Here is a 13,239-nt window from a genome sequence, read left to right as displayed (position 1 = left end):
CATTGGTAGAAAATGAGATGGAAGTCCATAAAAGCAGAGACAAAACAGTTACTTAAATTGTCACTTGTAGTTACTTGGAATGCAGAGCTTAGTGAAAGTGAAGCTGGAGAGTCCAAGTGACCTGGAAAAGAATGACAAGGAAGCGATGAGCACAAGGACTGTGGGCGAAAATGTCCACGTGGAGATTAAAGAAGGAAAATGCTCAGGATTTTACATTCTCAGCTCCAGGCACGATCCGAACACTAGAATGCCTATACCTGCACTGGAATAATCTTTTATCTTCCGTAGCCTCAGGACCGACGTATTAAAACATCAGACCCAAACTTTCAGGCTGCAGCCTGCAAAATTACCATGCAAGTGATATGCACTACCTCAACAGTTCTCTTCAGTAAAAGGCAGGGCATTGACCATGAATAGCTCAGGATGCAACTAGAAAAAGAGAAACTGTTCTGAGAGTTTCAAGCACAAGGAGTTAAACGCAGAGGTTTGCATATTTTGAAAATCACTACATTAGAGGATTTTAAGTTTTATTCAGCTCTAAGTATTATTATTTTTCTCTCACTTTGTAAACAGTCTTTAATGAGTCTAATCCATAAGAAATTAAATTTAGTCTTCTTAGCTTACACACTGAAGACTATTTGTAAGCTGGTCCTAACTTACTGCACCTTTATTTTCAAATCGTTTTCTCCACAGACATTGTGCTTCCACCGATACGACCTATAAGTTCATGCTGAGGGAATTGGTGTATGTCAAGAGAGCATTCAATGTAATTCCCTAGTTCTGATATACTAATTCATATGCTTTCTTTCTGTATGTCCACAGCCTCACTCACCTACCTACTTGACTCGTATGTATCCAAGGGCAAGTTCTTGAATGATTTATCAATTGAGATCATTTAGTTTCATTGATAAGTGAATCATTTAGGCTTGTCTGTTTTTTACATAAGGAAAATGAGTAAAGGTATCTCGTAATTGTATCATTGGTCTAAAATCATCAGAAATCTTGCATCCTTCTATCTTTCCCATCTGCCATCAGGCACTTAAAGTTGTATCATCGCTAAGATAGATGCAGATCTCCAGCCATTTTATCCACATTCCAAGCAGTTGACGGGGAGGCTTCTTAACAGTAAATGTTCCAGTTTTCTGTTGTTCCTTTTTTGTTGGTTTGTTTGTTTTTGTTTTGTGATGGAGTCTCACTCTGTCGCCTAAGTGCAGTGGCGCAGTCTCTGCTCACTGCAACGTTCGCCTTCTGGATTCAGGTGATTCTCCTGCCTCTGCCTTCCTAGTAGCTAGGACTGCAGGTGCACCATCACACCCAGCTAATTTTTGTATTTTTAGTAGAAATCGGGTTTCACCATGTTGGCCAGGATGGTCTGGATCTCTTGATCTCGTGATCTGCCCGCCTCGGCCTCCCAAAGTGCTGGGATTACAGGCGTGAGCCACCGCGCCCCGCCTGTTTTTCTTTTTAAGCAGTAATCCCAGAAGTTTCACCGAACGTCCTACTTTGCCTAGAACTTAGACACGTGGGTGAAAACTTGCCGTTTGGTACCTGAAGAATGGTTTTATTATTGTGGAAGGCAGAAGAATGAACGTTAGATGAGTAACTGTAGACTCCGACACCATAACGGATCTATTTGTTCCTTTGCGACTACAGTCAATTTACCAAACTGAAATTCTCTCTCTTATTCATCTTTACCTTCCTAGAACCTGGCACAGTATCTCAAGATATCAATGAATAATAATGAATCAATAACAACATTATCTATTTTGAACTGACATTTGGCTAGCCAGTCAGAATGCCAAGAGTACACCCACTTTCTGTAGTACTAGTACTAGGAGAAGTCTTAGGAATAACTGACCAGGAGAGACAAAAATAGTTTATATTTGAGAACGATCCTTCAAAAGAACACAAGTAAAGCTGAACATGATTCACTTATTTTTATGACTTCCTGTCAATAAAGACAGGGTATAATACATATTCATGTATCCAATATTATCATTTTTTATTGGTTCCATATTAAGTTTCTCTTAACTTTTCATATATATCTATGTAAATGATACATAGTGCATTCTTAGTGATTTAGATATATAAAGGAATGGAAGTTTGATTAAGCACATATAAACATTTATTCTGCCACACCCAGATCATTTATTATTTTTGTATATACTTTCAAACATTTTACACATTAAATGAAATTTAACATCCTGCTTTTACAACATTAAGCAGAAATCTCCATGAATCTAGAAAATCCAGGTTTTATACTAATAAAATATCAAGGGAAGCTCCTGCGCTTCTCATTAGCTTTAAGTGGTTTCTCAGCAACCAGTCACACAATACTGAAACAGATGGGCTATACATCACCACAACAGAAACCATATTTAAAACACCTATTCATATATCTATCTACATATCTACCTATCTATGATCTGTCTATGCATCATCTATTTACTGTCTTGCTCCAAAAATAATGCAAACGATTAACAAATATAGGTATACTACAATAAGTAATATATAAATGAATTTTAAAATATAGGCAACAGTAATGAGCAAGAAAACATTAGGCAAAGAAAAAAAAACAGCAATTAAACAATTAAATGAAATGCTTACCCTAATATCCTACTCTCTTTCTAGAAGTTGGTTGTTAATCTGGTTTTCAGATTTCTCATAACTCAGGAACATTCATTAAAGAGAAGTTGAAGTCAGTACTTGGGGATCCAATTAAACACCCCTCAGAATCCCGTGGAGATAGAGAGTAGAATGACAGGTACCGGAGGCTGGGAAGAATGTCTGGGGTTAGGAGCAGAGAGACTGGCTAATGGGTACATACATACAGTTAGACAGAAGGAATAAATTCTAATGCTCTATAGCAGATTAGGGTGACTCTAGGTAACAACAGTGCATCGTGTATTTCAAAATAGCCAGAAAAGAGGACTTGAAATATTCCCAACATACAGACATGGTAAATGTTCAAGGCGATGGATATCATAAAGTCCCTGACTTGGTCATGACAGTCTGTGCATGGAACAAAAATCACACATATTCCATAATATGTACAAATATTATTTATCACTTAAAAAAAAAACCGTATCAGGAGAATTCTGAACCTAAAGAAATAAGGTCATCCATTAACAGTTAAATCATGAGATCATCATTTTAATAAAAATGTTAACTCCTAGATCAGGTGACCATGAAGGAAAATGGACTGCAAATAAATGCGCGACATGCACACAAAAAGGAGTTTGAAGGAGAGAGTTATTGTTTAGACACATTAAAAAAGAGTGATACATTTATCTTTGTGTTACTGTATACTGTGTTTAGGCAAATATAGCTTCCCCCCCCGCCCGCCCCCAGTATTTATGTTCCCTGTGAATGAGGACTGAGTTGAACAGTGTTAAGTGAGTTTGGGAAATACAGAGTTAAATAATGCTAGACCAATTTCCTTATTACAGGAATTTTCAGGGCCTTTAATATTTAATTTGCATCATCATTCTGTAAGGGGGAATAAAGTATGTAACATTTCCCGAATTTCGTTGGCAATTACGGGAGATGGCTGTTTTCATTGCACTGCACTCCCTTCCTGGACACCGGAAGACCCAGCCCACTCTGCAGTTAGGTGAGGGCAATATGAATGAATTTTGACTAACAGGATGGGACAGAAGGGACAGAGGGAAGAGGATCAACCACTTCCATGTGTGGGCATTTCCTTGCAGTTCTTCAGTTTTCTCGTTTTCCATTATGGCTTTGGAGGCCACAGATTCCAGACAGCATAGCTACAGGACGAATGAGAGTCCCTTCCTATTCTGTAATGAGATGTGATATAAATAAAAAATAAACTTTTGTTTTGTCCATTCATTAAGATTTTAGAGTTTACTTGTTATTTTGTCCTAGTTTCTCCTAGCTGAGAATTGCAGTCACAGCTCCTAATATTTGAACATCTACAAACAACTTGTTTCTTAACATGAAATGTTGCTCCAAGATATATGGCTGAAGAGTATGCTCTCTAGAAGCTAAATGAATTATTTTGTCTATAGCATTAAGAGTAACTTAAATGAGAAAGAAATTTTACCAGATATCCTGAGTTTTGTTTCAGAATGTTTTTATTTATTCACCTGTGCACCAATGCCCACATAACAAACACAACATCTTAAAGGACGTAATCCAACACAGATCAACAGGAGATCTACATTTTAGGCTTTTACTTTCATGCAATCATGGTTTTAGACCTTTATCTGTTGGTCCGGGAAGAAGACTGAAAAAACAACTTGCTGTCATTTTTCCAGACACTTCACAAAACTGCTTTCAGGCTCCTGAGCCCAGTATCTTTCAGCCCTGCTTTGTCTCCCTGGGACATAGGATGTAATTTGTTGTAACACTGTTTCTCCAGTAAAGAAGATATCAGGCATCAGGTATCTGTTTTTCTTTTTCACAAACACATGCAAACACACACTCTATTAAACCCTACCTCTTGCTTGGATTTCACTAGTTTTTCCATAATGTTCCTTTTTCGTTTCAGAATCACATCTAGGATACCACATTACATTTCACTATCGTGCCTCCTTAGCCCCCCCCGGACTGTCTAGGACAGTCTCTCAGACTTCCTTGTCTGGCATTTCCTTGCCTGGTAAGGTATTCCGCAGAATAGGCCTGTGATAGTTACTCTCATGTGTCTTGAGTAAGGGTAGTAAATAACCACGCCCAGTTATTTAACCACAACCCAGGTGTTGTGAAGGCTGACATCAAGGATGAATTGGCATGAAGTAAAAGATATCACCCTCAATAGTGTGGTTGGGGCCTCATCCAATCAACTCATCAGCTTTATGGAAAATGTTATATATATTTATGACGTGCAATGTGATGTTTTGATATATTTATAAATTGTGAAATAATTAAATCAAGCAAATTGACATATATCTCTCATATCATAAACTTACAATTTTCTTGTGGTGAGGATATTTCAGATCTACTCTCTTAGTAATTTTAAGTATATAAAAACTTGGTATAACTATAGTTACTGCGCTGTACAATAGATCTCCAAAACGTACTCCTTCTAACTGAAACTTTGCGCCCTTTGACCAACTTCTCCCCACCCTGCAACCATTGCCCCAGTCCCCAGAAACTACCATGTTATTCTGCTTCTAGGATTTCATCCTTTACAGATCCCGCATATAAGTCAGAACATGCGGTACTATTTGTCTTTTGGTGTCTGACTTAGAACTTTTTTCTTTATAAATGAGTGGAATGGGAGATTTAAGAAATAAAGACAAGATATCATGCTCAAATCATGCTCAAATTTTAGAAATGATGGGGATAAAGGAGAAATACAAACAATAATTCCTATGATGGGGATAAAGGAGAAATACAAACAATAATTCCTAGGTCTCCTTATGGCAGAGACAATAAAGAAAACAATGACGTGCTAAGGAGTCATACAACAGAATAGGTATCATGAGGCAAAACGTCCAACAAGGAAATGAAGGAGAGTGTGACAGCAGGAGATGAAAATGGTGAACAAATGCAGATAGAGGAAGACGCTGGGACAAGCTCTCAGCCTTTGGGGCAGTCCTCCAAACTCATGCCTCACAACCTCACAGCAAAGTGGGGCATCCCACCCTCCCATGTGGCTTCAAGTGACACCCTCTCCTCCAACAAAGACATTCAGATTCAATTAAAGGAAAACAAGCAAACTAATACAAAAGAGAGAGCGGGCTTTTGATCCCTGATTTAGAGATTTCCGGTGATCCTTTGTGTAAACAGCACACAAGACAGCTGCGAACAGTGAGATCAGCACAGCCTAGACAAAGGTGGTGCAATCATAATAATTTTGCAGTTTAAGAACAAAAATGTGTCCAGCACAGGAACACAGTAAAAAGAGAGGACTCAATACATAGTAGCCAAAACAGTATGTCCTCTAAAAAACAGATGTTTCAGTAAAGAAGTAGCTATTCTGCTGATTTCTCTACATAGAAAAGTCCCAGTGAGTGATGCCCACTTACCATAAGAAAGGCAATAGCGGGAATAGAGACTGACTGTGTGTGTATGCATGCTGCATCACTTGATCAGCTTTCATCAATAACTGACAGCACGGCTTGGGGCATGTGTGCAATTTACACACAGTATTTTTCATTTATATTATGGGAGTCAATAAAAAGTGACACTACAAACAATTAAAAAAGAATCCTTACTGGACATAAATAAAGAAGTAATAAAGTTGTTTCATCTCCTCCTTTTCCTTTCTAAAGGAAATATAAAAGACTCACCATTAGTTTGAGGTGAAAAATTTCCAAAGACTTGAAACATATCTATTGCATTTCTTTGCACAGATCTCGAACCTTCTTTAAATCCAAATAAAATCATTTGTTTGGGTTTAATGCTTGTGTGTAACCAGATAAATACCTAAAATTGAGTACAAGTATCACACACAGAGATCAAGTGATTCACTGGCTCAAGTCAAATATTAGAATTAGTGAACTTTTCGTGTTCTCAGTTGACTTACAAATTATATATGTCTGTTTATTCACACATTCATATGTGTTATAAATATGTATATGTTGGATGAGTTGATTCACACATTTACAGCTATTTCCTGCATTACCTTAGACAAGTATGCATAAACAATTTGAGCACTTACTTCATTTAATTCATATTCTTGTGTGCAAAGTAATTTGGCACAATAGCTTTTCTGTTTTCTGCCTTGTATTGCCTTAGTGTTACTACCAGACAGATGTTGAAATTTCAGGTCAGTGGTTGATATCTCTCCCCCATCTTCAAGAAATAAACATCTAGGGTATAGACATTTATTTAATAACATTGTGTGTTCTTGAGAGTACAGACTTTCATTCCAAAAAAAGATGAACCAAACTGTTTCTACCCATGAGCTCTCTTTTGCCATTCTTGCTTCCTCTGTCACTTACTCCTTCTGCCTGTAGTCTACCTAGGTTGTGAGTAGGAGGGGAAGAGGGAAAGAAATAGAGAACCTTGACACCTGGCTGCTATGCTGGGATCTGAGATTTTTTATTTTGCATTTAGTTTACATTTCCCTAGTGGTCACCATAAAGAGACTGTTAAATGTCATTCCCAAGGCTGGGTTCTATTAGTGCAAAGCCTGAGAGTAGCTGAAACACTAAGAGGGCATTAAACTAACTGCAGGGAAAAGGAGTTCACTGGGACATCCACACGTCCCAAAAGGAAACATAAGCAATGAGGCACTGAGAGTGAAGAGCTGTGACTCGAGCCCACCTCTCCTAACCACACTATTCTTTTAAAACACAGCTCAGGCTTCCAGATAAAACCGTCTACACAGCATATAAGAAGCCTAAACACCTCTCTCTGGTCCAGCCGAAATGACAAGAAAAACTAAGTCATAAGTTAGCTGCTGAAAGACATGTCATTAACCTAAGCATATCTAGCACAAAATACATTTTTTTCATGTTCATAAACACTGCTTCCCCTGCACGGTTTTTGCCAAGGGTTAAAATCCAGATTAACACTTTATGGAGCCAAAAACACTTACAGCTGCTCTATTATAATTCCTCACACTACTAATTAAGAAATTCTGCCCTAAAGTATGAATGTTTCTCTGAAATTCTCTACAAATCACCATTAATAAGATAACAGAGCAGAAAAATTAGCAGGGAGTTCATTTTATTTTCCCCCCCTAAAGGCTGGCTTTAGTGAGAAAATTTATCTACATTTCTGTTCGAACACATTGTGAATGATAAATGAACTCTACTGCATAAAGGACGTGACATTGCTATGCTATTTTCTTTTATCAGAATATCCTACCTCGCAAAGTTCATAGCTCAGTGCTTGTCCCCTTATAAGGAATAGAGAGAGAATGAAACTCACTACTCTGAAGACCTCAAGTTTAGGGCATGTCTCAAAATAGCAAAAAGAAATAGTCTGAGAGGCACAAGGGCAGTCAGCAAGCTGATTCAGTTTTGGTCTCTATCAGGTCTGTCTGTTCCAGCTCATTCTAAATAGGAGGAGCAATAGGGAAGCTATTTTACATTGGTTTCTTCAGCAGATTCAATAGCTTCAGGACCAGAGACAGTGAAAAGGTATTTTTCCTGAAGCTGAAAGTGAGTGCAAGAGGAAAACACATTACCCTTTACTGCTTCCCCCGATCTGTCTGAACTCTCTTTCGTATGATTTGAAGAACAGGTTTCTTATTCAGGTAACTTTCTGTATGATTCCCATAGCAATGGCTATAACCCTGACGGGTGACAAATGTGGAATGGATATTGCTAAGAGGAGTGCTTCAGTCAGAGAAAACAATACTTGCATTTTTTTACAGCTGTTACTTTTTGATCTTGAGGAACATGGCAGCTAACCCCCTCATTTTAGGTTAGAGATCAACACGTCGGTTAAGAACAGGGCAAAGTGAGAAACATTAAATTTATAGAAAAGAGAATATGAGAAAAGTTCATTCTCAAGAGTTCCAGTGTTAAAAGTGACATACATTCTAAAAGAAATGTTTACAATTCAATTTTTGGCCATTTTCTGAGTAGGCTATTTATTAAACTAAAACTGTATGCATCTCTAGCATTATGTGTAAATCCTATTATGGATAATAGGGCAACTACTTAGAAAATGATAGCAAGAAATCTTTACTCACGTTTTCTAGAACATAAAAAAAAACAGCAAAAATATTTTTAAAAAGTCAACAAGGACAGGTCACGATCATTTCTGATGTTGTTAATAAGCATGTCAGAGAAAAGACACTAAGATACAAAGAGTAAAATTTTGCAACTCTGTTTTGATGACTGAAAACATTTAGGCAATAAAAAACTTTCTCCAAGATGATACAACAATGAGAATGTTACTGATACATAAATGAAAAGTCCTACAGGAAAAAATTCCAACTACCAGAATGTCTTATGAAGGTCATCTGTGCTGTAGTCGAACCCAGCTGCTTTCCACTTTGCACTCTTAATATTTGTTTGCCTGGTTTTTGTAAATTCTACCTGGCAACATGCACTTACTGCTCTTCCAGGTGGGGGAGAAGGGCACTCGAGAGGGGCAGTTAACTTACATTACATTGTTAAATTCTAACTTTAGACTGAAATCTAAAGAACCTATTAGCAAAATCAATCAATATAATGAAAATATGGCATATAATTAGTCTGGTCTTCCTCACTTTGCCATAGAGGTCAAAATGAAAAGTAAATGGATTCTAGGTGTTCAATAATTTATTGTAATTTCAAAACTATTCTGAATAGAAAAACAGTATATCTCTTCATACATAACAAATGCAAAATTAAGGAACTATAAACTAGAACATGAAATGTCATGCTTCATGGTTCTATGTTGTGTTTTCATCAGTAACAGTCACAGGACACAGAACAAGGCAGTGCTAAGATATTAATAATGTCCATGCAATGGGAAAACCATGACAGATGACTTTCAATGTTCCCCAGCATTTATCATTATCCGTTGGCACTGCTGATTCTGCCAAGAAATCAGAATACTGTTCTGTTTAGAAGTTAAAGTAAGTAACACTTTTAACACGTAGATGCTCAAGGCTTTATTTAAAAACACTTTAAAGATGATGGTTAATATACAGTATAGGTTTGGCTATAAAAATGTTTCTGTTGCTTCTCTCTCCTACTGAGTTTTTAATGAAATAACTTAAAGCATTTCTAATTAATCACAAATAACCAGGCTAAAAATAAACAAAAAAACCCCAAGCAGTCAGTATAAATATTAGGGAAAATTAGATCCTAAAAAAAAGTAGCAGATACTTTATGTCCCATAAGTGCATTATAGTCTCTCAGTTATGAATCAGTGATCTTGGACCTATGTCCTGGTATTTAATTGACCGAGGGGCACATTCATGAAGAAGTATTCTACTGAGTTGAGATGCTTAATTTAGCTTCTAAAAGTGTTCAGTTTTACAGCTAAGGAGTAGCCTAGATATCAAAATTCGTTAGTGTCATTTCAAGCTATAAAACTGTACCTAAAGAAAAAAGAATCTCCATGCTTCCCAGTCCATCATGTACATGTGAATGTATGTGGTAAAGGTATCAGAATTGAGGTAAGGCATAGTAATGTTCACTTAAAATCAAGCTCTATGATAATATAGCAAAATAAATACTAGCAAAGGCAATTTTACAAATGCTTTTTATTGACTGAAATGAAAGACATTTTCTGAAATGCTACAATTACCATTTTGGGGTTTCAGAAAGACTGAGGTATTGGGATTTGACTAGATACTAAGTGGACAAGAGATCACAAAATAAAACATATACAAAATGAGACAAGAATGAGTGAGTAGGTAATGGCTTTTAAATTATCTTTGATATAATTCTTTATTTCCTGTCACTACTGTACATTAATTACAGTATTTCTAGACACAATTTGAAAAAAAAAAAAAAAGCAACAATCTTGGTACCTCATAATTTAGACCAAAAGATATCAGAACAAATACAGCCACCAAATATCCATCTTAAATATTGTGTACATTTAACAGAAATAATCATACATGACAAATGATTCAAATTTGAATTTAAAAGAATCAAATAGCCAGGAAAGCACATTTTTTTTAACATATTATATATAACTCTTCCATTTTTGAATCCCAGCTTCTATGATGACTTGAAAATACGGTCTATGATTCCTAATATTTTCAGCATATTCTGCTATCTACTTCTTAAAAGTTTGCTGTATTTGCATATACCAATATTGATTTTTAGACAGCTGACGGTTTGGCTAGACAACTGTATTCTGAAGAGTATACATGTTATAAGCTGTGTGACAGTGATAGCAAGAAAACAAAACACAAATCTGCATCCGGTGGAGCTGAAATCGGGCCTCTTCAATTCGGCGGATCCACATTCTGAAGGATGAGGGCCACTCTGCTTGGAATGTACACCTATGTCAAAACAATTATGTCAGTGCAGCTGAAGAAAGTACCAAACAGGCTGTCATTATGTCAAAGAAACATAGGCATGATGTAATCTCACATTTGCCTAAAGTTACAGTTAGCTTTACAATTTTCCCAGCTCTTAGAAGGCTCAATTTCCCAGTTCCAACAGTTCTGCAGCTACAAGACTACCATAAAGCAACCACCACTAGAGGGCTCCATACGACTTAATGAAAATCAATGCTCCTCACACAAGCATGGTATCAATGGCCCTGTTTTTACCATGCTGAGGCTCTATCAGGCGGCGAAGGAAGGCTGCCCTGCAGTTTGCAATGTTACTACCTCACTTAGATGAAGACAAGCAATACACAAAGCACTGGTTTTGCATCAAGACACTTTTATTTGTAATCTTGTCTTTTCCTCTCAAGAAGAAAAACTGAAACATAAGGAATCCTGACTCTCTTTTAGGCCACTTTCCAATTTAAACCAATGAGTAAGCTTGCCATTGCACTCAAGCTAGATTCAGATTCTCTCCATGGCCCGCACGGCCCTGACCTGCTCCTCCCTGCCTACATCTGGTATCCCAGCTCAGTTCCTTGCTTGCATCTTCACCCACTATACTCCAGCCTCAGGAGTCTTTCCGTTTCCTGGACACATCAAACACTCCCCCTTTTGTTGGATCTTCTACTGTAAACACTCTTTGCCTTTCTGGTTCCTTATGTCTTGGAGAAATCCCAGTTATATGGAGAGGCTTTCCTTGACAACAGTAGACATGGTAGGTTCTCCATTTCCAATTATGGCGGCTTGTTTGTTTCTTTCTTTCTGAACACTTAACACGATTGGTGAGTGATTTTTCAAGTTTACCATCTACTTCCCTCATTAGACTATGAGCTTTCCAAAAGCAGAAGTTATACATTTTATTTCTAACTCTTGGTTGGTGCTATTAGATGAGGCAGATGTTCATGATGACTGAATTTTAAAAATCAACAATGAACAAAGAAATATTAATGGATCAACAGGTGCATATTTAACAAGGTATTTTCTAATATACCTGAAAAATCTTTTATAAAATTGAGAAGTGATTTGAACTACTTAATGCTTACTTATATGCTAGTTCAAACAATATTAAGTATTAATAAAGCAAACAGTAAAAATAATATTATTGATGGTTGTCATTGTGACAATCTCTCTTCATTTCTGACTTTGCTGACATTTTACTATTTTCAGTTACTTTATCTCTAAATGAAAAGGCTTGCAGAAGTTAGAACCACAGTGAAAGTGCAAAGCAAACATGACTTTAGGAAAAAAGTTAAAATAAAAGAAATAAAATGGTTGATTTTCACAGAATGAGACTTGTATGTCCAGTGGATGTCAACTCTGCAAAGGAACACAATGTTTTCTCTTAAGCTTTCACAATAAAGAACTGATAACACTCTTTAAAAAAAATCAGACATATCAATACAGTTGGTTAGTTTTGAACATCAAAAAAGTTAAAGCAGTTTTAAAATGGTGACATTTAAAGAAATTTATATTCTGGATTTAATGGCTAGAGAACAGTTTTTCTAATCTTCAATTAAAAGTAATAGTGATTTAGGGAATGAATATCATCTGAAAAAGACTAACAAATGCTAACAGTCACTGTGTAGCTCAAACCCAATATTAAAAAAAAAAAAATTACCTCCATGTAGTCACTAAGTGTGAGAAAACCATGTATTTCAGTGCTACAAACTATTTCCCTATAGTTCACACATTGTATTTATATCTTATAACTATCAAACCACATCAGAATTTCACTGCTAATACAATCCTTTCTATGCAATGTTTTCTCTTTGAGATACATAAGAAGTTATGAGACTGATTCAATAAAAGGAAGCTGGAGTTATCCACTAATAAAGCAGGACTATTACCAAAGATCCAGACTGATCCAGTCCAAAGGAGGGAACATTTCCATAATCAGACTACAGACAAAATGAACACAAACCAAAGCAAAGAAAGAGAAATAAAAGAAACCAACAGTCTGACTCAACCCGTTACCTCCCTACATCCTATCAAAACAGGTACAAATTGAGATAGTGACCTACTCTTCTAAAGGAGTTTCCCATGTACTTACCAGGGGGTCTAGTCTCCATATTTCATTTTGGAGATCACAGTAACTGAATTTAATCAGTGGGACAGAAGGTTACAATTTGAGTGGTTCTGAATTGTTCTGCCACGAGTAACCTAAAACTGAAAACCAATCTAAATATTTCAGTAGAACCAGAAACTGGACAAAAGAATTTCAGTTCCCTCTACATTCAAAACGTTTATCTTAGAGAGTGCTGTCCTACAATGCAGGTAAAAAGACTCTAACAAGTCCAAGGCTCCTGAGAAGGTTGCAG

The 13,239-nt window shown here is 36.6% G+C and overlaps 1 protein-coding gene across 2 annotated transcripts in view; it reads right to left on the bottom strand.

Annotated features, from left to right (window-relative positions):
• Positions 1-10,101: 10,101 nt before the first annotated feature.
• Positions 10,102-13,239, bottom strand: part of GBE1 (1,4-alpha-glucan branching enzyme 1) — a 279,090-nt gene continuing 275,952 nt past the window's right edge. For both annotated transcript variants that reach the window (XR_013530578.1, XM_017967116.4), the window contains one exon: positions 10,102-10,870. Coding sequence is in view for 1 of the 2 variants with exons in the window: in XM_017967116.4 (XP_017822605.1) it covers positions 10,814-10,870 (57 nt within the window). In the remaining variant the exon portion in view is untranslated. The remainder of the gene's footprint in view (positions 10,871-13,239) is intronic.

This window comes from Callithrix jacchus, chromosome 21, assembly GCF_049354715.1.
Source record: "Callithrix jacchus isolate 240 chromosome 21, calJac240_pri, whole genome shotgun sequence".
Taxonomy (NCBI): Eukaryota; Metazoa; Chordata; class Mammalia; order Primates; family Cebidae; genus Callithrix; species Callithrix jacchus.
Note: the sequence above shows the minus strand (reverse complement) of the source record. Positions and strands in the feature narration are given on the sequence as shown.